This window comes from Mobula hypostoma, chromosome X2, assembly GCF_963921235.1.
Source record: "Mobula hypostoma chromosome X2, sMobHyp1.1, whole genome shotgun sequence".
NCBI classification, from domain to species: Eukaryota; Metazoa; Chordata; class Chondrichthyes; order Myliobatiformes; family Myliobatidae; genus Mobula; species Mobula hypostoma.
This window is the reverse complement of record NC_086129.1, coordinates 23379380-23407232: the sequence shown is the minus strand read 5'-3', so window position 1 is coordinate 23407232 and position 27853 is coordinate 23379380. Positions and strand designations below refer to the sequence as shown.

Sequence of the window (27853 nt, the reverse complement as noted above, 5' to 3'; positions counted from 1 at the left end):
CTCAAATGGAAGTTAGTAAAATTTCCCCTCAGTGGACAATTGCTCTAATTCACTTTTGGGTCACTTTGAAATCTGACTCTAGATTTAGCTGCACGATCATCATAACTTCGCCATCAGCATGAGTTGCTGTGTAGGTGCACATTGAGTCATGTAAATGCAGTAGAAAAATGCAGCATTATTTTCCTTCCCCTCTCCTCCTGCCTCCTGAGGTTTTAAGAGTGTCTTTCAGCACTCCGGTGAGTAAAAGAGCTGCAGACAGAGTTGCAAGTACTGCCTGCCATCCAGCTGCAGTAAATAAGATCCAGCTGCTCAACAAATAAAAAAAATCTGAGCGCTTTGAGATGACCTTGCTGAAAGATGCCAATACAAGCTGAATCATAGTGTTGAACTGGGGTAAAGTGATTGAAAATGAATAGTGAAATGTATAGGGAGCAAGTTAATGCCAAACAGGCCTTATTTTTATTGAGCTATTTTGTATAACAAAAAGGAATTTTAAAATTTGTTTTTTTTAAAAGATATTTTCTATTAACTGTTAATTTTTAAAGTTTCATTTAATTTGGTAAGATGGAAAAATTTGTCTTCAAGACAAGTTATTCCTACATATTGAAAATAAACTTGTATAAAATCAATCCACAAGCATCAGCTAAGCATCTTGTGACCATTGCCACTGTGCAAAGATCTGAGATAGGCATCATTACAAAGTATATTTGTTGTATCCACTAACTTCTGACATAATTTCAGAAATGATCAGTGGAGAGGGTATGCAAATTCTCTCTAGAAACATTTATTAAATTTCAGTAAAGAGTCATTGTCTTTTAGTTGCATATCAAGTTCATTTAATTGTCATTCAGCCATACAAATGAATACAGCTAAATGAAACAATGTTCCTCTGGGGCCAAAGTGCAAAGCGCAGAACCAACAGTCACACACTGCACACTGTATATACAGCACATATTAAGATAGCAGAAAAACATAGTGACAAAAAAAATTAAAAGAAAATAATAATATAACCCAAGTCATGGCCTGTAGATTGATGGTGCATGGATATTATCCTGGAGCCATACTTCTGAACAGCTCATAGCAGTTCCTCGTAATGCAGTGCAGCAGCAGACGGAAGCAATCCAGCTTGTCTTTTACCAAGTGAACACTGGAGGGCAACACTGATGGGAGGGCCCTCAAACCAGCGCGGAATCCGGTGGCACACAGCCAGCTTCAGCGTCTCCTTTCTCATCACTATGTTTGTATCCAGTTGATGTACTTGACCTTATGTTGTTCATTCTTCAGACATCAGAGTCTTTGGCTTTCATTATAACCTCCTGACAGATAAGTCATGAGAGATACCAGAGATCACCGGTAACCCCACTTTCCATATATGCACAGAATGTCACCTTTACTGAAACACCATGTTTAGAATAAGATGGCGTAAGTAGTGTCACAAATCAATACTATTTTAGTCTTTGGCTGAGGCTAAAGTAGTTTTATTTATTTTAGAGGTACAAAACCGTAACAGGCACATGCCACCCAATTACACTTGTGACAATTACCTACTAACCTGTACGTTTTTGGAATGTGGGAGGAAATCCACATGATCATGGGGAGGATGTACAAGGTCCTTACAGACAGTGGTGGAATTGGACCCCAGTTGCTGGCACTGTAATAGTGTTAAGCTAGCTTCTATGCTACCATTTCCTCAGCCCTGGTTAATTGAACCTTGAAAACCATTTTTGTAATTGTCAAGCTATGCAGCAAATATGGCAATTAAAGTTTAATTAAAGGGAGTTTAATGATTAGTGTCCTAGTTATTAATGATTTTATGTATTCATTAAACCAATAGGCATATTGGGTTGTCTATGGCTAAAGCTCCATTCCAAGTTTTCTTGTCTGACTGCTTCCCAACAACTTAAGATATTCAAAAGATCTTAAAAGAACTGGTGCAGAAGTTCACTGCAATCCTGACTCAAAAAAAAATGTGTAGTTGACAATGAACATCAGAGGTTTTGTGGAAACTTAAACTGGTTCTTTGAAACAAAGTGAAATTGGTTGACAATTTCAATCAGTGCTTCTTAGAGCTATACATATGTGTTGAGATTTGTAAGAGTATTGGAAAAAAAGAGTCAAGTGGTTTCAGTTATTAAATAATTTTGTACACTTTTTTCCAGCATTCTCCACCAGGTTATTTTCCGTACTGAGGTTTGAGAGTGTGATCCACGAATTTGATCCGTAAGTACAGCTGGCCCTTGTAGATTTTTAAAGTTCAAATATCACCAGACTTAGGTTTTTCTTAGTAACTGTATCTTGAAACGCTTCACCTTTTTAAGCCAAACTTGTTAATGAACAATAGTAGCTTTAGTACAGTAATCACCATTACCCCTCATATCAAGGATGGAAGAGGTAACTTCTCAGCCTTTGAGTAAGTCCCTTACTTCCTTGTTGGGAAGAATTTGGATTTTTGAGCTGAGTAGGAGGAAATGTGGTTGGGAGGCAATCAAACTCATGTATTTCTGTTGCGTATATTATTGATAAAAATCATTTGAAATTGGGACTTCACCCTCAAGTATCACAGTACTTCCATTTATTTATTCACTGTAACATGGGTGTTGCTGGTAAGACCATCATTTTTTGCCTATCCCTATTGTTTCCATTAGATGATAGTGGTGAGCTGCTACCATGACTGCAGAGGGCTTCTGGTGAAGATATGCTTGCAGTAGTGTGGCATAGAAAGTTCCGGGATTATTTAATGAAGTGTTTCAGTTGGTAATATGACATGCCAATGAACTGTTTTTTTAAAAAAAATTGCTTTAGAAATTTATTGGCTCCAGTTCATAAGACTTTGTACATCACCAAAAAAAAATGTTCTGCTGATTGGTTTGCACTATCCAAACTGTCCAAACAATCCTATTCACATATTTTCACAATGTCATGTGTATATTTTTCTCTTCAACTGTATGTCCGATTCCCTGTGGGATTTGTTACACCTCTTCAGCCAGTGCAATTCAAATTATAACAACTGTCTGGTCATTTTGCAAATTTTCCCAAGCCCAGATCATCTGGTGACATATCAACTTGCTGGTGGAAACAGCGTCTGTCCACTTTAATCCATTGAAAACCTATAGCATATTGAATGCCATTGTTAAATCAACCCACGATCTTTCCTGAAAACAGTTCCAGTGTTTCTGTTCTCTCCAGATAAAGTGACCTTCACTTCTTTAGTTCTTTATTGATGTAGTTATTTCTAAACTGTATCCAGCTTATGCAGGTGTAAAGCTATTGATGGACAGTAGTCTATCAAAATAATTTATCTTACTAATTGAGGATCAGGCAACTTACTGAAAACTTATTATAAATCTGCTCAAACTTCACTTAAAACCCCATCTTTTAGTTCCAAGTAAATTTATTATCAAAGTACATGTATGTCACCATATACAACCCTGAGATTCATTTTCTTGCGGACATTCACAGTAACTACAAGAAACACAATAGATTCAATTGAGGACATCACCCAATCAGACGGACAAACAATCAGTGTGCAAAAGACAGCAAGCTGCGCAAATAGCAATAAGAAATAATAATAATAAAAAAATAAGCAATAAATATCAAGAAAATGAGATGAAGAGTCTTTAAAAGTGAGTCCATGGGTTGTGGGAACAGTTCAGTGATTGGGCAAGTGAAGTTGAGTGAAGTTATCTCCTCTGGCTCAGGAGCCTGATGGTTGAGGGGTAATAACTGTTGTTGTGCCTCCTTCCTGATGGCAGCAGTGAAAAGAGAGCATGGCCTGGTTGGTGGAGGTCCTTGATGGATGCTGCTTTCCTGTGACTGCAACCCCGTGTAGATATACTCAGTGGTGTCGAGTGCTTTACCTGTGATGGACTGCATTGCATCCACTACGTTTTGGAGGCTTTTCCATTTAAGAGTGTTGGTGTTTTCATAGCAGGCCTTGATGCAACCAGTCTCCACTGCACATCTATAGAAGTTCCTCAAAGTTTTAGATGACTGCCAAGTCTTCGCAAACTTCTAAGGAAGTAGAGGCGCTGCTATGGTTTCTTCCTAATGGCACTTCGTGCTGAACCCAGGACAGATCCTCTGAAATAATAACACTGAGGAATTTCAAGTTGCTGACTTTTTCCACCTCTGATCCTCCGATGAGGACTGGCTCATGGACCTCTGGTTTCCTCCTCCTGAAATCAATAATCAGCTCCTTGATCTTGCTGACATTGAGTGACAGGTGATTGTTGTGACACCATTCAGCCAGATTTTCAATCTCTCCCATACGCTGATGCACCACCACCTTTAATTTGGTCGTGAACATTGATGTAATCAGTAAACTTAAATATGTCATTGGAGTTGTGCTTAGCTACACAGTCATAAGTGTAAAGTGAGTTGAGCGGGGGGCCTAAGCATACAGTCTTGTGGTGCACCTGTGCTGATGGACATTGTGGAAGAAATCTTACCAATTTGAACTGACTGGGATCTGCAAGTGAGGAAATCGAGATCCAATTGCACAAGGAGGTATTGAGGCCAAGGTCTTGAAGCTTATTGATTAGTTTTGAGGGCATAATAAGTATTGAATGCCAAGCTGTAGTCAATGAAGAGCATCCTGATGTATGTACCTTCACTGTCTAGATATTTCAGGGTTGAGTGAAGAGCCAGTGCAATGGCACCTGCCATGGATCTGTTCCTCCGGTAGGCAAACTGGAGAGGATCCAAGTCGTTTCTCAGGCAGGAGCTGATGTGTTTCATTACCAGCCTCTCAAAACACTTCATCACTGTGGATGTAAGTGCTACTGGACGATGGTCATTGAGGCAGGTCACCATGTTCTTCATGGGCTGACAGCAAATTTTTTCAAAAGTGTTGCCCCAGAATTTATTTTGTGGTTATGATATGCCGCTTGAAGCTGAACACAAATATAATTATTGACTAGTTGTATCATGTAGAAATTTGGAGAAACAAGAAATACAATTAACTTGTATTGAATGTAATGCATTTAATTGCATAATAGTGCTGACATTTTGCAGTAGCTCAACTAAGCTAAAAATGTTGTGTTGATGATTTTCATTTGAGTTCCAACATTAATCAGCCAGCATTGATAGATTCCAATTGCCCTGATACAGTTTTTCCATGACCGCAATGTCCTGGTGAAACCTTTCACCATGCTTGGTACTGACAGCTGCAATTTTTACAGGGAAGAAGTCCAAATGGGAATGCAGAAAATGAATCTTTTGTGATATGTTACACTTCATGGTTTTGTATGCTTGAAGCATGTCATCAACCCGTTGCACGTAGTTAGGTGCTCTGCCAAGAAAATTTTCGGCAACATCCTTGAATGCCATCCATCTGATTTTCTCTGGTCCCACTAAAAGTTGTTCGAATTGCCTGTCATTGATGATCTGTTTGATTTATGGACCAACAAAAATGCCTTCCCTAATCTTGGCATCAGTTATTCTGGGAAATGTCTGTCTCGAATGTCGCAATCCTTTGCGGAAATTTTTGTGCCTGGTGACAGCAGATTCCATCCTTGCAGTTTTGAACCCAGTAGTTCTGCTTTTGCCTTTGACAAACCCAAGTCTCTGACCAGGTCATTTAACTCAGATTGAGTTATCAGATGAGGCTCACTCAATATAAGGGGTTCAAAATCTGTATCAGTATCAGTGTCATTTTCCATTCCTAACTCATGCATCATGGCATCTTCACCTGTCTCCTCTAGACTCCATGTCTCTGGTGGCTTCAGTACTGGAAGACTATTGTTATGTGACACAGGTCTCATGGCTGAAGGGAGATTGGGGTATTCAATGGATTTCCTGTTTAGCAGAGAAACCAGACACACTGGTCAGACAGAAGTTGCAGTCTGTCACATGATCCTTCTGCTCCCACCATATCATCGGGACAGTGAACAACATTGACTTTAGAGTACCTCTGAGTAAAGCGCTAAGATCGAATGCGCATGTTGTGCATCAGATGTGAGGAGCCCAGGCTTTTTCTTGGTTGCCAATTTCACACCCAAGTTAGAGTTCATTGGTTATCTTAATAAGAGGAGTCGTGTTCTGTTTTTTGAGATTTAAGCCACAAATATAACAGAAAGTATCACGGCTGTTGCAACATTAGTGAGACATTTTGCTATCGCAAGTTCTTCTGAAAATACAATTACTTTATTATAATGAGTACGCACAATGTGCTATGCGCGCAGAACAATCTCAACGTGATTGCAGTCCGATGTACATGTAAACGCAATGCATAGAATGGTGTGTGCACGTGATGCTTTTATAGCCTGTCCTGCCATGCAGCATCCACCCTGCCTAAACGAGCCCAGGCGTGCCTGGACAAGATAGGAAACTTTTCAGCTTACATTGTGGGCAACATTTTAATTGACTTGAATTATGAATTGAAATAGCATACATAGTCGATCTCATAAAAAAAGGTATGTGATAGGAAATTCCAGGGTGATTTTCATGACCAGCAGCCCAAAATCCACAAGATATACCAAATAGTATTCAGGAAGCAAAACCTTTGTTGTCCAGTGTAATTGAAGCCCACTTGATGCAGGTGGGTACCACAGACTGCTGAACCGAGTGGTTAAAGATACCATTGAATACTCCAATCAGTTGATTAGCACAGGTCTTCAGTTTTCGGCCAGGTAGCCCTTCTGGGCCGCATGCTTTCTGTGGGTTCGCCTTCCTGAAGGACGCTCTCACGTCGGTCTCCGAGACTGAAATCACTGGGTTACCAGGGGCTATGGGAAGTCGTGAAGTTGCCACCATGTTTTGATGGTCAAAGTGTGCATAAAAGGCATCGAGCTTATCTGAGAGCAAAACCTTGTTGTCACCTATGTTATTTAGTTGCACTTTGTAGGAGGAGATAGCATTCAAACCCTGCCACAGCTGTCGAACATCCTTCTGTGATTTGTTTAGTCTGGAATTGCCACTTTGCACATGATATGGTTTTCTGGAGATTGTACCTGGACCTCTTGTGTTTGACTTGTTCATCAGACCTGGACATCATAAATCTGCCCACAGGAGATTGTGGATCTCGTGGTTCATTCAGGGCTTCTGTTTGGGGAAGACTCTGAATGATTTTGTGGGGAGACCCTCGTCTACGACTGTTTATAAGGACATTTGTGATTTGTTCAGGTCCTCTGAGTCCTTGAATACACTCATAATCCACTGACTCAAAGCAATACAATGGCCACTCCTCTGCTTCCTGTGGCCACCTCTTCATTGTCAGTTCTTGCTCTTTAGCTTCTGCCTGTATGCAGGTAGGATGACAGTCAAATGATCAAACTTCCCAAAATGCAGTCTAGGGACCAAATTGTAAGCACTCCTTATGATAGTATAGCAGTGATAGAGTGTGTTGGAACCCCTAGTGCTGCAGGTGATATGTTGATGATAATTGGGCAGAGATTTCTTCAAACAAGTCTGATTGAAGTTCCCGACGATGATTTGAAAGGCATCAGGATAGGCTGTTTCTTGTTTGTTGGTGACAGCACTCAGTACCTCGAGAGCCTGCTTAACATCTGCCTTTGGAGGTATGTTAATGTTATAGGCCAAGCATTTGGTCAGCCTGCCTTGTACTTCGTTGTTATGCTGTGTTTCTGTTTAGTTCATTATTTTTGACATGTGGTATCCCATGATAGTTATTGTTTGGCTTCGTTAGCTTTGAGAAGATTTTGGTGTGCTGCTGCCTTGAGTCACTGCAATCTTGGCTTGTTTCTCTGTTTTGTCAGATTGCTGAAATGATGTAAGACTCTGCAGTGGTTGTATGTATTGGGAAAGTTATTGTGTTCTTACCCCCTGCCACCCTTCCCTTAAATTTTGAAACATCCTTTAGGTACTTCAATTATCGCACCACTCGCTTCCTCACTGAAGAGGGTTTCTACAAGTTCCATAATTGGTTTGATGATCGAGCATGGTATCCACTGGGCAGGATTATCGGAGGAACAATATATCCAGGTCAGTATGATTCTGGTACTTCAAACAGCTGCTACTTTATCCCTGAATGTGTGTGTTATAGTGTTTTCGTTATTATTTGTTTATTTAGCATCAAAGATGCTGTAGCTTAATTGTCCTGGAAGCATTGGAGCCTGACCCAATAGTGGATATTGAATTAGAATTAGAATTTACTTAAATCTTGCATCCATTCCACAACATGAGGGAGTAAAAATCTTTGCATTATGACTCAGTTGCAGACATGTGAATTTAAAAGTCTATTGACTTGTAGAAAGAAGCTATCCTGTAGCCTGTTGGTCCTGGCTTTAATGCTCCGGTAGTGTTTGCCAGACGGAAGCAATTGAAACAGTTTATGGTTGGGGTGACTGATCTCCCTGATGATCCTCCAGGCCTTCTTTCTGCTATAAATGTCCTCAGTGGAGGGAAGTTCACATCCACAGATATGCTGGGCTGTCCGTATCAGGTGGTGAGACGGCCAGTCAGTATGCTCTCAGTGGTTCCCCTGTAGAAGGACTTGAGGATTTGGGGGCCCATGCCGAACTTCTTTGGTCGCCTGAGGTGGAAGAGATGCTGTTCTGCTTTTTTTTTTGCCACAAAGCCGGTGTGTACAGTACAGGTGAGATCATTGGTGATGTGTATACGGAGGAACTTGAAACTACTCCATTGATGTTGATCGGGCTGAGCCTGTCTCCGTTCTTCTTGTAATCCACAGTCAGCTCTTTTGTTTTTTGGACATTGAGAGGAGGTTGTTATCCTGGCACCACTGTGTCAGGGTGTCAACCTCTCATCTGTAGGCTGTCTCATTTGAATTTTTAAAGTATCAAGAGAGTACAGAGAAAGGAACTTCCATCAGTCTGTTTAACTAGGCAAAAATGAACTAGACAGGCTGATTGGGCTAAAGTCCCCTGGTCTAATTCCTAGCTTCCAAATATCATAACAGAAGTGGTTGTACAGATATTGGTGACCTTTGATGCAACCTGCAAAAATTCTTGAAGTCTGTCAGCTACATTTACTTTGTGTGAGACTGACAGTGTTTATTTATTTCCAGGTCTTATGATCACATCTGCTGCTCTCTACCATGTGCTGCACTTCTTCCATATCACGGTTGACATCAGGAATGTCTGCGTTTTTCTGGCTCCTCTCTTCTCGTCCTTCACCACTATTGTCACTTACCATTTAACAAAGGAACTGAAGGTAGGAAATGAACTGGTAAATGTGCACTGCTGGAGACTAGAGGTCCACCAAAACTAGCTACGGGCTCTATTTAAAATTAGAATGCTAGCAATGCCAATGGTGTTATCAAGTAAATATTAATTCTATTAAAGGAGAGCTATTTGACTACAGGATCTCTATCTTTATTTCCTATTGACTTGTAAGCATTGTAGAATTCTTTTTTGGGTGGATATCACTGGACAGCAAATTTTTTCAAAAAGTGTTGCTTCAGAAATTTTTTTGTGGTTAAGATAGACCGCTTGAAGCTGAACACGAATATAATTTCAGACTATTTGTATCACACAAGAATTTGGAGAAACAAATTAACTTTTATTGAATTAATGCGTTTAATTGCATAACGGTGCTGACGCTTTGCAGTAGTTCGACTAAGCTATTTTGTTGATGACTTTCACTTGTACTTAGTGTCTGAGGCCTCTCGTTTAAGTGTTCAACAATAATCAGCCAGCATTGATGGATTTCAGTTGCCCTGATACCGTTTCTCCGTGACCGCAATGTCCAGGTGAAACCTTTCGCCGTGCTTGTTACTGACAGCGCCAAGATTTGCAGGGAAGAAGTCGAAATGAGAATGCAGACAACGAACCTTTAGTGACATGTTGCATTTCATGGTTTTGTATACTTAAAGCATGTTGTCAACCAGCTGCACGTAGCTTGGTGCTCTGTGGTTGCCAAGAAATTTTTCAACAACATCCTTGAATGCCTTCCATGCGATTTTTCTCCAGTCCCACTATAAGTTCTTAATAACCTGTTTGATTTGTGGACCAACAAAAATGCCTTGCTTAATCTTGGCATCAGTTATTCTGGGAAACATCTGTCTCCAATCTGAATTTTTTGTGCCTCATTACGGCGGTCTTGAACCCAGTAATTCTGCTTTGTGCCTCTGACAAACCCAAGTCTCTGACCAGGTCAGTTAACTAAAGATTGAATTATCAGGTGAGGCTCACTTGGCATAAAGGGTTCAAAATCAGTATCGATGTCATTTTCCATTCCTGGCTCTTGGATCATGGCATCTTCATCTACCTCCTCTACACTCCATGTACTGGTGGCTTCGGTACTGGAAGACTGTCATACGGCGACACAGGTTTCAATGGATTTCTTGTTTTTAGCAGAGAAATCAGATACACTGATCAGACAGAAGTAGCAGTCTGTCTCATGATTCTTCTGCTCTCGTCATATGATCAGGGCAGCGAACAGCACTGACTTCCGAGTACCTCTGAGCCAAGCTCTAAGATCAGCAGGCAATGTTGCGCAACAAATGTGAGGAGCCCAGGCTTTGTCTTGGTCGCCCAAGGTAGAGCTCATAGGCTTTCTTAAAAAGGGGAGCCATGTTCCGTCTTTGAGATTGAAGCATATACTTGCCACAATCATAACAAAGTATTGCAGCTGTTGCAACATTGGTGAGACACTTCGCTGTCACAAATACTTCTGAAAATACAATTACTTTATTATAATGAGTACGCTATGCACTTAAAGCATGCGCATCAACATGATCGCAAACTAATATACATGTAAATCGATGCATAGGACAGCGTGTGTGTGATTTTTTTTTTTATATAGCCTTTCTAAAACCTGACCTGCCATGCAGCATCTGCCCTGCCTAAGCACGCCCAGGTATACCTGGGCAAGGTCGCAAACTTTTCAGCTTACGTTGTGGGCAATGTTTTAATTGACTTGAATTATGAACTGAAGTGGCGTGCAATAGGGAAATTTAATGGTGATTTTCATGAACAGCAGCCCAAAGTCCATAAGATACACCCAAAAGTATTCAGGAAGCAAAATCTTTGTTGTCCAGTGTAACTTGCATTCAATATTTGTGGTGGTATATTTGCAGAAGATTTAAAGACCATCCCAAAAGTGGCTCTTAACTGCTAATACTGGCACTACTTAGTTTACATGAGAGATATGCCTGAAATTTGATGGAGGTGCTTAAAATCAACAAGGTCACAATGTTAGCTAGTCCATCTATACGATGTGCTCTAGGACAGAACTCGTTACTTAGGGAGTTAGAACTTCAGATGTTTTAGCATTGTTTTCAAATGATTTCTTGTTCCTGGAGTTCCATGGTTTAAAAGTTACGTCTAACCTGTGAGTAAGTTGAAAAGCCACACCAGCTATAAAGTGCGAGGTCTATAATACGCACACTTAACACTGGCACAGGGTGTGGGTTATGCTAGATACGGGTGTTTTAAATCCAAGGTTCTTTTAGAAGCAGAACGAGTCCTAAAACTTGTTGTTTCACCATCCTTTTATTAAGAGTTGATAGAACAAAGACAGGAACAGAATAGTGACAGGGGTCACTGCTACTTGAAGAGAGAAACTAAAATATAACACCTAGCATAAAACAGCTACTTTTATACCCAAAAATGAGAAAACTTCCATTCAAATCTGTAGATAAGGATAAACCAATTAGAAATAACTTAGTCAATACTGCAGTAAAAATTAACCAATGAGAAAATACTCATTCACTTAATGAAAGAACAAAGAAGTTTTCAGAATTATGCTTTATATAGCCATGTGAGACATAATAAACTGTTCTGAATATAAAGGCAACTTAAAATACAAGCAGATAATCAATTTTTAAACTGCAAAGGAAATGACAGTTAAAATTAAACATTCAAATCCAACAATTGCTATGAGTAAAAAATATCAGAAGTGGATCAAGTAATATTCACAACTGTGATGAGTAACCTGTTTTAACAGCCAGTATTAAGATGAGTACTTTGATGAGATTGAGTAAGTACTATATTAAGAGCAAATAACTATTTCTGTCTAAAGCAACTATTTGCAATTAAAACACTGCTTGAGACACAGGAAACATTACCATATGGACAGATTTGTGTATTAAGTGGAGATAAATCCTTGAAATTTGTCAACGAATCTCTCACCTAAAGTTTTAACGTATTTTCTAATTTTGATTCAAGGTTAAAGTGTTTGACATAATTTTTTAAAGAAAAATAATCTGTGCTGCATTAATATGATTGTGTTTCAGGATGCTGGTGCTGGCTTGTTAGCTGCAGCTATGATTGCTGTAGTTCCTGGTTACATCTCTCGGTCAGTAGCTGGCTCCTATGATAATGAAGGTAAAGAGCAAATTCCAAGTGTTCATTGTGTTGGATAAATTGGTTTAATTAATCTTATATCTGCAGCAATTGCTACAGTGCAAAGAAGCAATCTAAACCTTAATGCTAATGAACTACAAATACTTATAGTGTTAAAGCATACCTCCAAATTCACAAAACAAGTTGTTTCAATGGTGTATTATCCCTATTTCCACCCCACCCTGGTGTCTCTCTCTTTGCCCTTGTCTCTGCTCATCTGCTGCTGAAGCCCTCATTTATATCTGTGTTACTTTGTTTAGAGGAGCTTGGACAAATGAGATTAGGTCAGATGGGAATCTTGGTCGACAAGACTAAATGGGCTGATGGACCAGTTTCTGTACTATCTGGTTCCCCTCAAAATATAACTATTGTAAATATTCCCTCACCGGTTTCCCTTGATCTATTGCTTGCATTTTGTGTTATTCACCCATTATCACTAGGTTGCTTCAGTTTTAAAATTATTGTCCTCATTCTCAAATTTTAATTACCTTGATTGGAAGGACAGATGAACAGGTACTTGGATCAGCATCTTATCCAAAGGCCAACAGTTACCATCTATGCCAGATCAAGTAGAATTTTGCCCAGGTATAGAATATTTTAAGAGCAGCAAGTTTCAATGTTCTTGTCCTGGTTATACCACCTCCATCCCACACCAGGAAGGCCTCAGAGCTCTCCGTTTCTTCCAGGACACCAGACCCAACCAGTTCCCCTCCACCTAGCAGAACGTCCTCACTTTTAATAATTTCTCCTTTGGCTCCTCCCGCTTCCTTCAAACCAAAGATGTAACCATGGGCATTCACATGGGTCCCAGCTATGCCTGCCTGTTTGTCGGCTATGTGGAACAGTCTGTTCCAAGCCTACACTGGTGTCACTCCCCCACTTCTCCTACGCTACATCGATGACTATTGGTGCTGCTTCCTGTGTTGGAGCTTGTCGACTTTATCAACTTTGCCTCCAACTTCCACCCTGCCCTCAAATTTACCTAGTCCATTTCCAACGCCTCCCTCCCCTTTTTCAATCTCTTCGTCTCTATTTCTGGAGATGGCTTATTTACTGATGTCTATTATAAACCCACGGACTCTCACATCTACCTGGACTGTACCTCTTCCCACCATGTTACTTGTGAAAACGCTATCCCCTTCTCTCAATTCCTCCATCTCTGCCGCACCTGCTCTCAGATGAGGCTTTTCATTCCATAATGAAGGAGATGTTCTCCTCTTTCAAAGAAAGGGGCTTCCCTTCTCCATCATCAACACTGCCCTGAACTACATCTCTTCCATTTGCTCTTGTCCCATCTTCTCGCCACCCTACTGGGGATAAGTTCCCTCTTGTCCTCACCTACCACCCCACCAACCTTCATGTCCAGCACATGATTCTCCGGAACTTACACCATCTCCAACTGGATCCCACCACCAAGCACGTCTTTCCCTCCTGCTTTCTGCAGGGATTGTTCCCTATACGACTCTGTTGTCCATTCAGCCCTCCCCACTGATCTCCCTCCTGACACTTATCCTTGCAAGTGGAACAACTGCTACAGCTGTCCTTACACCACCTCCCTCACTACCATTTGGGGCCCCAAATAGTCCAGGTGAGACGACACTTCACCTGTGTGTCTGTTGAGGTTATATACTCTGTCCAGTGCTCCTGGTGTGGCCTCAGGTGAGACCCGACATAGATCGGAAGACTGGTTTGTGGAGCACCTACCACGTCTGCCAGAACAAGCGAGATTTCCCAGTGGCCATCTATTTTAATTCCATTTCCCATTCCCATTTTGACATGTCAATCCATGTCCTCCCCTACTGTTGCGATGGGGCCACACTTGGGTTGGAGGAACAACACCTTATATTCCTTCTGGGTAGCCTCCAACCTGATGGCATGAACATGGATTTCTCAAACTTCTGGTAATGCCCCTTCCCCCCCCCCACCATTCCCCATTCCCTTTTTCCCCCCTCTCACCTATCTCCTTGCCAGCCCATTGCCTCTCTCTGGTGTTCCTCCCCGTTTTTCTTTCTGCTGTGGTTCTCTATCCTTTCCTATTAGATTCCCCCTTCTCCAGCCCTGTATCTCTTTCACCAGTCAACTTCCCAACTCTTCACTTCATCACCCCCCCCCCCCCGGTTTCACCTATCATCTTGTGTTTCTCTCTCTCTTCCCCCCCACCTTATAAATCTACTCCATTTTTTTTTCTCCAGTCCTGCCGAAGGGTCTTGACCCAAAATGTCAACTGTTTACTCTTTTTCAGAGATGCTGCCTCGCCTGCTGAGTTCCTCCAGCATTTTGTGTGTGTTGCTTTGGAATTCCAGCATCTGCAGATTTTCTCTTGTTTTTTGAAAATCAAGTTTTGTTTCCTGGATCTTGGGTGTGGTCTGGAGTTATTATGTTCAATGAAGAATGCCAATGAAAATGGATGTGATTTGTTTAAGTTGCCCGTTAAATTAGTTTACTGCCTTTTAGTAATGTGATGCTTTTCTGTACAGGGATTGCTATCTTCTGCATGTTACTCACATACTACACTTGGATTAAGGCTGTGAAAACTGGCTCCATCTACTGGTCTGCTATTTGTGCAATCGCCTACTTCTACATGGTAAGCATTTGGTTGAACTCCAAGGCAGACAGAATGAGCTAATTCTGTCCCAAAACTTGAGCAGATACTGTCTTTAGTAGATGTCATTGAATGTTGCAGCAGGACCTGTGTAATCACTATTTCAAATATCAGTCTTTTTGTTGATACTTTTGAATCTCATAATATACTATCTCATTCATTCATACCTTTGGTCACAACTTTGTTCAAACGCTACCAGGAAATGGCTGAAGCGGCTTTGTTATTTTGTTTACTGTTCAGAGAGGGAAGGATGGATTCCATCCCAATGTATTGCTTTCCCAGATGAATAAATAAGTCAGAGTCACAAAGCACTACAGCACAGAAACAGGTCAATCTAATCCATGTCAACCTGATCTTCAGCCTGCAGCTGGACCATATTCCTCCAAACCCCTCGCATTCATGTACCTTATCCAAACATAAAAATTATAATTGAACTCACATCTACCACTTCAACTGGTAGCTTGTTCCACACTCACACCATCCTCTGAGCTTTCCCCTAAAGTTCCCCTTAAATATTTCACCATTTAACCTAAACCTATGACCTCTAGCTCTTGTCTCAACTAATCTGAGGGGAAAATGCCTATGTGTATTTACCCAGTGTATAACCCCCCAAAATGTTGACTACCTTTAAAAGATTTCCCTCATTTTCCTGTGCTCTAGTCCTAACCAATTCAACCTTTCTCTGCAACTCAATTCCTCAAGTCCTGACAACATCCTTGTCAATTTTCTCTGCACTTTTTCAATCTTACTGATATCTTTCCTTTAATTAGGTGACCTAAATTCCACACAGTATTCTAACTGTGGCCTCGCCAACATCTTTTACCACTTCAACACAACATCACAACTCCTGTACTCAGTGCCGTGATTTGTGAAGGCCAATGTGCTGAAAGCTCTCTTTACGACCCTATCTACCTGTGATGCTACTTTTACGGAATTATAGACCTCCATTAAGACCATAAGACAGTAAGACTTTCTATACAAAATGCACACCAGCCACAGCCCTGCAGACCTTCACGCCATGGCTGCCTTCATCTTATGAGAGATGGCGCACGACACAATCAAGTTTATCTGTGCCTGCTCATGCTGTTTCTCTGCCTGATGTGAGAACCTACACACTGGATAGAAGCTTCCTTCACTGTGCTATCAGAATTTGGAACAGCCTTCTAGGTGCTGTGGTTGGAAATATCTGCAACGATGGGGTCCAAGCCTTCAAGAGTTGAGTGCACAAACGCCTATCATCTCTGGGAGGGAAGTCACATGCTTCCTCATAAGCTATCATGAAGGGCACCAGGATGGCAATGCTTGGTTGTTGGTAGGTAGGGTTAATACCTGACTTTCAAGAGCACTTGTGAGTTCTGGCTGGACTTAGTCCTTAAACTGCTGGAGAACAGTGCGGAAAGAACAGGTGCTGTTCTCTCCCGATAGGGATTAGTTTTTAGTTCCAAGTGCTCCTGCCACGTTTTGTCACCCTGCAACCTTATCCTTCAATCTCTTTGAATTATGGAGGACAGCATGTGTATAAATGTCTCTCTCCAGCAGACTTCATCATGACTCCAGTATTTCTACTATTTTTTAATTGTACATATGATTTTTTTGTGTTCTCTCGCTGAGTAGCAGTGAACCATCTGATTGGCCTATCAGAGTTCTCTTTGGGAACTGGCTGACTTGATCAGCATTTCTGATCTGGCTATTGTTCACAATTGCATTTAATAAAAAAAAAAGAGACAAAGGAGCAGAATTGGGCCATTTGGCCCATCAAGTCTGCTCTGCCATTCCATCATGCCTGATTTATTTTCCCTATCAACCCCATTCTCCTGCCTTCTCCCCAAAACCTTTGCCACCCTTTGTAATCCAAAGCCTATCAACCTCTGCTTTTAATATACCCTATCATTTATCCTCCACAGCCGTCTGTGGCAATAAATTCAACAGATTCACCACTGTCTAACTGAAGAAATTCTTCCTTATCACTTCTAGATGGCCATCCTTGTAGTCTGAGGTTGTGCCTTCTGGTCCTAGACTCCCCCACTATAGGAAACAACATCCTCTGTATGTACACTCTATGCCTTTCAATATTTGGTAGGTTTCAATGAGATCTCCCTTTATTCTTCTAAAATCCAGTGAATTGCTGATTACCCTAGCACACCTAGAGGTGTGTTACCCTAAGCACGGCTAACACACACTGAACAGGCACTTCAACATATTCAGTGGACAAGCACAATTAGTAAACTGTCCATGAACCAACACAAGCAGTCAGGCACTGTTTAATTGTGTGATATTCCCAGTTAAAATATATTTCTTGTTTTAAATTCTGGTAACCTGGTTAAGTGTAATGAGCAGAGTTACAATCATATTTATCACAAAGATTAACAGGCATCCAAATGAACTTGCATCCATTTTTGTTGCACTAATCCCAAATCAGTTTCCTACAGGCACACGCGCGCACACGCATGTAAAATTCAAGATGACATAACGCAAACATGTTTCCCAGATCTCTTCATTTTACGGGACACCTCAGATTGTGTAAGTCTTGTTTGTGCTCCCAAAGTGCAACACCTCACACTTATGTGCATTAAATTTCGTCTCCCATTTTTCAGCCCATTTTCCCAGCTGATCCAGTTGATATCGTTCCACACTGTCCACTACACCCCCAATCATGGTGTCATAACACTTTGATCGACATGATAAATCATACTACTTCATGGGTTTCTCAAGGATATAGAAATCTGCTTTAGTTTTTAGAAGTAAAAGACAGCATAATGCATTTATTTTTAGTTTAATTTACTAATAATGTAAGTACAAGCTGCTATTGAAAGAATGACAGGTGACTTCTCTGGCAGTTACATGTTTACAATTTACAGAAATCGTGCAAAGGTGTGATTTCTTCCTGCACAACTTTAGCTATGACAATCACTGATGCTTTTTCAAGATCAGCATTTTCACCAGTTCAAACGTTAATTTCACAAAGGCCAAAATTTTTGATTCTAAGTCATTTTAATGTATGCACATAAATAGGTGACAAAATTCTGAACACAGCTACTGAAAAAAAAATTGAAGCAATTTTATTTGCTGTTCATTGTTTGCATTTTCTTTATCAATCATATATTGGAAAGCAAATTGTGGATGCCTGTCTAATTTCAAAGTTTTCTGAAATAATTTCTTTATTAATATTGATTGATACTTTGTGCCTGAAGATCCAGTGAATTCCAGTAACCATTTTAAACAAAGAAGCCATTCTGTGGATACTATCAGATATAGCACTGGAATTCTACATTGGAAATCTCCAGAGTGTATGGTGTCAATCACATAGAAATTGTATGCCTACAAGATGGCAATTTATTTTAGTATCTGATGCTCTCAGCCTTGGATCAGAATGTCCTTGATGGGCCAAATGGCCTAATTGTGCTGCTATGTCTTAAAACACAAGGTAACCCCTCTTTAACCTTCAATTAAATTTAGCTTGACAGCAACTATCTCACATGGAGAGACTTTCAGTTGTCAGATTTTCTTCACTTTGGTGTATTTACTATATGTATTGTTTGGCGAGCTGTTGGTCACACTCAGTTTATTTTCTTCCCAAAATAACACAGTGCTTAAAATTATTTCAAAAGGGAGTTGATTGAATATTTATGAATTTTATTGGTTCTACAGAAAGAGTGAGGAAGTCACTGGTCTGATGGCTCATATTGTTGCCACCTATGTTATGAGGTTCTATGATTGGAGCCTGAGATGGTGGTTGTCTGGCAGGTGGAGAGCTTTCTTGCATGTATAGAAAAGGTTATGAAAATCAGCTGTGTCACTTTGTGATTGATGTAAAAGAACACTTCATTCACAATCTTGGTGCAGAAGCATCCAGTTATTGAAGGTTCCCCGCTGCCCTACCCTTTACGACCTTCTGTACTCCATGTCATGAAAAAAATTGAGCCTGTAATCTTACTTATCACATTACCAGCATCTAAATCTGACTACTGCTCACTGTGTGTCAGATAATCTAGCTGCTTTGAAGGGTACTTCATGGAAATTTTTAGGTATAAAATTAATTATTCAGAGCTTAACAATATGTAATGAGATTGGAAATGGTAATAACACAGGCCCTGATACAATATCCAATATCATATTTAACAAAGGCATTTAAGAGCCGTACAGTGACCTAGCTACTAGAGTTTCTGCTTTGCAGTTCCAGTGAGTCAGTTTCTAAACTGATTTATCTGTGTGGTGTCTGTATAATTCCTTATGACCAAATGGGTGTGTCCTGGGTGTTCTAGACTCTTTCTGTATTCCAAAGACATGCTAGTTAGTTGGTTAATTGATAGTTACCCGTAGTGCAAGTGGGTTGTAGGAGAACGAGGTGAAGTTGGTGGCTGTGTGAAAGGGAAATAAGTGGGAGAATGGGATTGCACCAGTGCAAATGTGTACATGTGCAAATCTGTCTATGCCATTAAAATTAGTATTAGAAATGTGGAGATTCTTAGAATATATTAGGCTGCTTTGGAGCTATGATGTATTGCAAAAAGCATTTATGTTTTGATATTTTATTGAGTCTTGAATAAGTCATTAATGGATCTACTAATGATCAAGGTAATGAGATAACCATATTATGCAAGTGCCATTTGGTTCAACTATTTTGATCTGTAACTTGAAACAGATGCATGGTTTTTGGTGGACAAACAGAAGTTAATTTACTAATGTTCTAAAAGTGTTCATGCCGACTTGTTTTTGGTTATGCTGAAATTTTAACCTTGGCATGTTTTTTTTTATCTCTCAGGTTTCCTCTTGGGGAGGTTATGTTTTCCTGATTAATCTGATCCCACTTCATGTACTTATCCTCATGTTGACTGGTCGATTTTCTCACCGGATCTATGTTGCGTACTGTACAGTATACAGCCTGGGGACTATCCTCTCCATGCAGATTTCTTTTGTGGGATTCCAGGTTTGTAAAGCTACTTCCTCTATTTAAAGAAATAAAAAGTTCCACAAAACTTGAACAAGCTATAACTTAGCATTCAGGGTAGTGTGACCCAAAGGATGTACAGAGAGGCTCCCTGTTGGTGGGGTTTGCATTCCTAGAAAACAGCCTGTATCAATTTTCTGTAACGCAAAGTTGCATCATTTGCTCATGCCTTAAGAAATGCAAGTGACAACAGAATTTTGTACTAGCTTTTTATTTCAGTATCAGTTCTGTGAGAACAAATCTTACTTAGTATCTCAAAATTTGGGGTAGTTATTTCTGAATTTTGTAAGGGCAAATTTCCATAACTAGAACAACTATAACATAAGGTTTGCCTGTATTGCTAATTTGGACCAATAAGCCAAATCATTTTGGCAGAGAAACAACAAATGAATTTCATTATCAGTGTCTACTGCTTTCAATAGTTAATGTTGTAAAAGTGGTGGTACCTACCTAGTTTTGGCTATGCTGTAATTTTAACCTTGGCATGTTTGATATCTCTCAGGTTTCTTCTTGTTCAAGTTTATCAAGGTGTAGGAACAGAAGTAGACCCCTCAGCTTGCTTCATTCTTTGATTAAATACTTACTGATCTTGCATTTACTTGGCTTTCATCCAAATATATTGATGTTCCTCCAAACAAAAATGTATTGATCTCCAAACTTGTCTTTTTTTCTTAATTTTCAGAATCTGTAACCTCATGCAGAAGCAAATTCAGGATATCCACTAAGCTCTGTGCGTGGGGCAAAATATCTCCTGATTTCATTTCTAGATTACCTAGGTCTAATTTTAAGACTAGGGTCTCTTGATCTAAATTATTTCTTTGCAAATACCCATTTCAAGGTATATGCACTTAATTGCAGGCTAAATTTTCAATTCAAATAAGCATCTTGTGCAGTGACTACTCACTCTTTTAATCATTTTCACAGCAGTTATAAGATGCTCTCTCTCTCTCTCTCTCTCTCTCTCTCTCTCTCTCTCTCTCTCTCTCTCTCTCTCTCGCTCTCTTCTAATAATTAACAGACTCTGGGTACATTTACTCTAAATATGATACAGTTTCAGCTTTTACTTCTGTTGTCCCTAAAATTGCACTCACCAGAAAACAGATCACTGCCGTTCACCAATAAACTCCATGGTACGATATTGTGTAGTTTGTGCGTGGGATGCAACAAGCCCATGTACTGTATTGCTGTGAGGATCTGATAAAGGAAAGCTTTATTAGTCTGTTTTCTTGTCTCTCCACACAGCCCGTCCAATCTTCGGAACATATGGCAGCCTTGGGTGTCTTTGGCCTGTGCCAAATCCATGCCTTTGTTGACTATCTACGCAGCAAGTTGAATCCACAACAATTTGAGATCCTTTTCAAGAGTGTCATCTCTCTGGTGGGATTGGTTGTTTTGTCTGCAGGAACCGTACTGATGCTTACAGGTGCAGTATTACTGTGTATATTGCTTCTAATCTCCTTCCTTTATTCTCTCTTTACATCCACCAACTCGCTGGCAGAAATCTCAGGCAGAAGGCTATATTCAGTGGCCACTTTATTAGGTACAGGAGTGGAACAAGGTGGAGTCTTCTACTGCTGTAGCCGGTCTACTTCAGGGTTTGACATGCATGTTCAGAGAGGCTCTTCTGCGCACCACTGTTGTAACGAGTGATTATTTGAATTACAGTCACCTTCCTGTCAGCTTGAACCAGTTTGGCCATTCTCCTCTGACCTCTCTCATTAACAAGGCGTTTTCGCCCTCAGATCTGCTGATCACTGGGTATTTTTTGTTGTTTGTTTTTTGCACCATTCTCTGTAAACTCTAGAGACTGATGTGCAAGAAAATCCCAGTTACTGAGATACTCAAACCACCCCATCCAACACCAACAATCGTTCCGTGGTCAAAGTCACTTAGATCATACAAGCTTGCCTAATAAAGTGACCATTGAGTGTATATGGTGGTTCAGAGCATAAAACAGTACAGTATACCTTTGGTCCACAACGTTGTGCCGAACTAATTTAAAATAGTAATCAAATGCCAAACTAACCTCTCCTGCCTGCAAAGTGTCCATATCTTTCAAACTCCTGCACATTAATGTGCCCATCTAAGAGCATCTTGAATGCCTCTATCATATTTGCCATCACCACCATCCCAGGCAGCGCATTTCAGGCACCCACTGTTGTCTGTTTTTTTTAAATAAAACATGCCCCACATATTTCCTTTGAACCCCTCTCACCTCAAATGCATGCCCTCTGGTATTGGACATTGCAATCTTGGGGAAAAAGATACTGGGTGTTAACTCTATATCTCTCATAATTTTATGAACCTCTATCAGATCTTCCCCCCTGCCTCTGCCACTCCGAGAAAGCAATTCAAATGTGTCCAACCTCTCTATGTTGCACATTGCCTCCAATTCTGGTAAAACCTCTTCTGCATCTTCGATATCCTTCCTGTAATAGGGTGACCAGAATTGAATACTGTGTTCCAGGTGCAGCCTAACTAGAGTTCCTCGACTACTAAAGGCAAGCATTCTATATGCTTTCTTCAGCAGCCTATCAAACTGTGCAGCCACTTTCAGGGAGCTAGGCAATTGGGCTACCTAGCTTTCAATATTCTCTCTTCAGGACCTCATCCCTTTTGCTACCTGTATCGTTGGTATCAATATTTACCACGACTTCCGGCTGCTCACCCTCCGCCTTTAGACTGCTGTGAACCCGGTCCAAGGCATCCCAGACACTGGCACCTGGGAGGCAACATATCATTCGGGTGTCTCTTTCATGTCCACAGAATCTCCTGTCTGCTTCTCTAACTATGGAATCCCCTATCACCACTGCACTCCTCTTCTTCCCCCCCCCCCGCCTCCCTTCTGACCCACTTGCTGCGGCTTCCCTCGGGTAGGTCGACCTCACAGCAGTATCTAAAGTGGTATACTCATTATTGAGGGGAATGGCCCCAGGGGGTACTCTGCAAAGTCTGTCTATTCCCTTCTCCTCCCCTCTCCTGACAGTCACCCAGCTACTTGCCTTCTGCAGCTTAGGGGTGACTACCTCCCTGTACCTCCTATCTGTCACCTCCTTGTTCTCCCGTGTGCAGCTCCAGTTCCCTAATATGGTTTGTAATGAGCAGCAGCTAGATGCACCTCATGCAGATGTAGTTATCAGGGAGATTGGCGCTCTCCCAGAGTTCCCACACCTCACACAAAAATATACCACTGACCCTGGATTCATTCTCACTGCACTTGCTAAGCACTAAAAGCTAAGATAGAAACTTGCCTAGAGCCCCCTCACCTTAAATGCATGCCCCCTGACATTAGGCATTTCAACTCTGGGAGAAAAAGATACCGGCTGTCTACTCTATCTGTGCCTCTCATATTAAACTTCATCAGGTCTTGATGATGATCACTGGGTAATCTTTGTCTTTGCTACAGATAGCCATTTGGCTGAAGCAGACTGTCTTGTTTCATGCTGTTCATTTATGGAAATTCATTGCGTGCTGATAGAAGGTTCAGAAAATTTGTAACACTTTGGACTGAGTGTTGGGTCTGGCCCACCTATTGTGTGCCCATTCTCACCTGCCTGAATACAGAGAGTTGAGCCGTTCCCCGAATGGGGTTTAGTGTGGAGGCCAGACTTTAATAGTCTCTGTCAAAAGCCTTTCTGAAGCCCCTGGACGTCCCATCCAATTTGGAGAGGATGCTCTGGAATGCCTCATGTAAAACCAATGAATAATAGAATGGAAGGATCTTAAAAATCTTCACCTTTTAGGTCAGCTTAAGCCTGGCCCTTAAGATGTTTGTACCCCATTCCTCAAGTTTATGCAGCCAATCCTGGCTGGAACACCATATCCAGGGGTCTGGCTACCCTGGGCTTGGTAGAACACTTGAGCTTCTCATCCTGTCTGATGTCAAGGATTTTAATAGAACTGATGTCAAGTAATTTCATTTTTCAGGACCTCTATTGAATTTAAGTGACTGACAAGTGCAGTTCATGTTCCACAGTGCGTGTGATGGGGTTATACAGCATGGAAGCAGGCTCTTTAGCCCTCACCTTTTAGCTCACAGCCTTCTACACAGGGGTGATTCAACTGCTCATCGAGACACTTTTTAAATGCTGTCAGTGACCCTGCTTCCACACCACTCTCAGGCATTGTGTTTCAGTTGCTCACTGCTTTCTATGTGAAAAGGGTCTCCTTCAGATCCCTTCTAAATCTATGTCCTCTCGTTTTATCAAACTCTGATAGGATAGACTGCTGGAAACTTTTCCCAATATCCTTCAAGTTTATGTAGCTCAATCATGCTCCCTCATGACCTTCTGTGCTTCTGGGGAAACCATGCCTATTGTTTTACCTCATGATAGACAGGCTTCATCCTAGATAACTCTTATCACCTGCATGTACACATCTGATTAGTACTTGAGATTCAATCGCTCATAGTTGGCATATCCAGTCAACTCCAACCAGTTGTATTTGCTCCTTCGTTTCTTACTTTACCTTTGCTATGCCTACATGAAAACAGATTGCTTTGTGATTATCAATTAGCATTTATAAATCTTGCAGTCAGTGATCATGTCTGACATTTCCTGTTGGTTATTTATTTGTTCCACAATTTCCTCTTTCTTTACTTGTGGTTTTGGAAGACACGGGAGTAGAATTAGGCCATTTGGCTCGTCGAGTCTTCTCCACCTTTCCATCATAGCTGATTTATTAACCCTCAAACCCATTGCCCTGCCTTCTTCATGTACACCGACTATTAAATCACTATTGACACACAAGCATGTTTCCCAATAAGTAAACATGTTTCAGTGAGTGTCAGCAATATCAATAAATTCAATAGAAACACAATTATGACCATGAAATTCCAAACCACAATAATGTACAAGCATAAAAACAATTCAATAAAACAATATTCAAGTTGTAACCTTTGTCGCCTTTACTAATCAAGAACCAATTAACCTCCACTTTAAATATACACAATGCCTTGTCCTTCATAACCACCTGTAGCAATGAATTCCATAGATTCGCCACCCTCTGGCTGAAGAAATTCCTCATCTCTCTTCTGAAGGGACATCCTTCTATTCGACTTATCATACAGAGAATAAATGTTTTGAGATTGCTTAAAACCCAAACCACATCTTGTAACAATAAACTACTTGTTTTCTCACTATAACTAGGAAAATTGGTTTTGTTGCAGGCAAGATCTCCCCGTGGACTGGCCGTTTCTACTCTTTACTAGATCCTTCCTATGCAAAGAACAACATTCCCATTATTGCCTCTGTCTCTGAGCATCAGCCCACCACCTGGTCTTCATATTATTTTGACCTGCAACTCCTTGTCTTCATGTTCCCAGGTATGTGTATTTACAAAGCTATGTCAAAAAATCTGCATATTTATTTTGGGTGATTATGTAAAGTTCCATCCTGAAAGCTCCCTTGGGCTAGTAGAGGATCTGTGTAGCTTCCTATTTGAGTGAAGAAGTTAATATTTAAATGAGTGTTTTCTCTTTCTGATGATAGCTATTGGTTACTTATCCTCTTCTCACTTTGCCTTTTTTAAATATCAACTTGCTGTTGTAATTCTGAGATGGTAAATGTAAGTAAACTGAAGTTTGGAGGGCAGTATAAACACACTGGCCTATTCACTTTTTTTTAATATATAATGAAATTGGCTATTTATCGGCAAAACTGGTGCAAACAAATTGCACACTTTGTAGTGTACAGAGTGATTTGCAAAAAAAGCACTAGATCCTTTCTCATTTGCAATTTGACCTGAATGTATTAAAACCCATTTTCAGCTGTAATGATCAGACTGACTGTCCTTAAAATGCTTGTGCTCTGTGAGGGGCATTTTTTTTCCCTTTCTCCATTATCCCAAAATGCTGCCCATTTACACTTTTTTTGGTGTGTGTGTGTACACTGTTCAGTTACATCTTGCAAACAAACTTCAGCAATTTCTGCCCTTTGCAATGGCACCAAACAGGCAGCAACTCCATCAGTGTCCTCACTAAAGCAGCAGGAACTACAACTTAAATTTGCAACCAAGCTAGTCAGTGGAACCATAATCAGTGTTTAATGCTGAAATATTACAGTGATCTTTCTAAATGGAGAATTTGATATATTAAATTAATTTGAATTGGAATCCAGTACTGTGCAAAAGTCTTAGGTACATTTATATAGCTAGGGTGCCTAAGACTTCTGCACAGTACTGAAGTAATTTTATGTATTACGCTGTACTGCTGCCACAAAAAAACACAAATTTCATGACATCTATGAGTTGATAAACCTAACTTTGATATGGGTCTCTGTTGTCAACTGAGAGTGGGAAGGGGGCATGGAGAGGAGAATCATGGTTGGGAAAAGGGGAAGAGAGAGGGGAGGAAGCGGGAAGCACCAGAGGGACAATCTGTAATGATCAATAAACCAATTGTTGGGATCAAATGACCTTGCCTGGTGTCTCAGGGCTGGGTGTGTCTGCACCCTCGCCATCCCCCACCCCTGCACTCCTTCTCTGCCACCTGTCCCACAACCCTTCCCACGGCACTCCACCCTCACCATTCCCAACATCTTTTGCTCCCACCAGATTTATAAACTCATTGTCTGCTTCACGTTGACATATACAGTATTGTGCAAAAGTCTTAGGCACCCTAACTCAACTCAACTCACTCACTCACTCACTCTCTCTCTCACACACACACACACACACACACGCGCGCGCGTGCGCGCCTAAGAGTTTTTTGTGGTACTGTATGTTTTATTCATTTGAGAAATGAATGAGTCGAAGAATAGACTGCATGAGTTACTCTTCATTACTCTTTAGGGGCCATCTTCCTGAATCACTGTATTCGGTGTAGTGAACACACTCCCAGAGTGCTGTTAGATTTTGTTTATTGGCAGATCTGTGATGAGGTAACATTGCTATCGTGGGGACAATGGTGTTCCTTTCAGCCTTCTATCCTTGGCTTATGGGTGCTAAAGATGCTTTATAGTTATTTTTATACTTTGTATGGAACTTTAAAAACTTGCCAGACTACTTTTATGCTCTTTCAAGTCAGAAATGCCTGTAGGCAAGACATAGAAGTTAGTGGTTTTTGCTGAGTTTTGTTTTGTTGTAATTTTGCATCGTTCAGTTTTTTTGGTTGCCGATTTCTCATTACTTTTTGTGAAATCTTGCTATGTGTAAATTTGGCTGCCATTTTTCCATACATAACCACTTCACCAGAACTTCCCCTAAAATTGTCTATTGTTTTTGCACTCTTGTTAACTGGACTCTTTATACGTTTATTATTATTTTGGTCTTGATTTTAGCTACTGACTTTGCTGTCACAAAGGCTGCCTACTTCATCCTCTGTAATATGGCGTTCTCTGTGACTCTGCTCATCTCCACCTTGAATCTCATTTCTGCACTTTCCTATACTCTTGCCAGTAAAGAAATCCTCGATCCATGGCAATAAATGCCCAATCCCATTTGCTGTAGTATTAACCTTGCCACTTTCTGAAAGATCATATAGGCCGTACACATATTTCCTTGATAGAAGCTTGTCCTGTTTTGTTTCTGTGTAAGTTATGAAATGGGGTCTTCAGCAAATTTGGTTGACTTGTGTTTGACTTGAAGCATTTTTGTGCTTTCCACCTACAGTTGGTTTGTACTATTGTTTCAACCACCTGTCAGATGCTAGGATTTTCATCATCATGTATGGAGTCACTAGTATGTACTTCTCAGCTGTGATGGTAAGAATCACTCCAACCTTTTGAATATTGGTATCATTGCCACATGAACCACTGCCATTGGGTTTTAATAACACCTAATAGGGAGCATGTAGAATGCTTGAAGTGATGGTAACTGAATACGAGGAAATCTGCAAATGCTGGAAATTTAAGCAACACACACAAAAAATGCTGGTGAACGCAGCAGGCCAGGCAGCATCTATAGGAAGAGGTACAGTCGATGTTTCGAGCGGAGACCCTTCGTCACGACTAAGGGTCTCGGCCCAAAACGTCGACTGTACCTCTTCCTATAGATGCTGCCTGGCCTGCTGCGTTCACCAGCATTTTTTGTGTGTGTTGT

General features: G+C 40.7%; 1 protein-coding gene across 1 annotated transcript in view; it reads left to right on the top strand.

Annotated features, from left to right (window-relative positions):
- stt3a (STT3 oligosaccharyltransferase complex catalytic subunit A) overlaps window positions 1-27853 on the top strand; it is an 81955-nt gene that overhangs the window by 32997 nt on the left and 21105 nt on the right. The window contains exons 3-11 of the mRNA XM_063038153.1: window positions 2160-2220; window positions 7820-7941; window positions 8987-9132; window positions 12158-12248; window positions 14744-14850; window positions 19631-19795; window positions 21059-21239; window positions 24984-25139; window positions 27425-27516. Of these exons, the coding sequence (XP_062894223.1) occupies window positions 2160-2220; window positions 7820-7941; window positions 8987-9132; window positions 12158-12248; window positions 14744-14850; window positions 19631-19795; window positions 21059-21239; window positions 24984-25139; window positions 27425-27516 (1121 nt within the window). The remainder of the gene's footprint in view (window positions 1-2159; window positions 2221-7819; window positions 7942-8986; window positions 9133-12157; window positions 12249-14743; window positions 14851-19630; window positions 19796-21058; window positions 21240-24983; window positions 25140-27424; window positions 27517-27853) is intronic.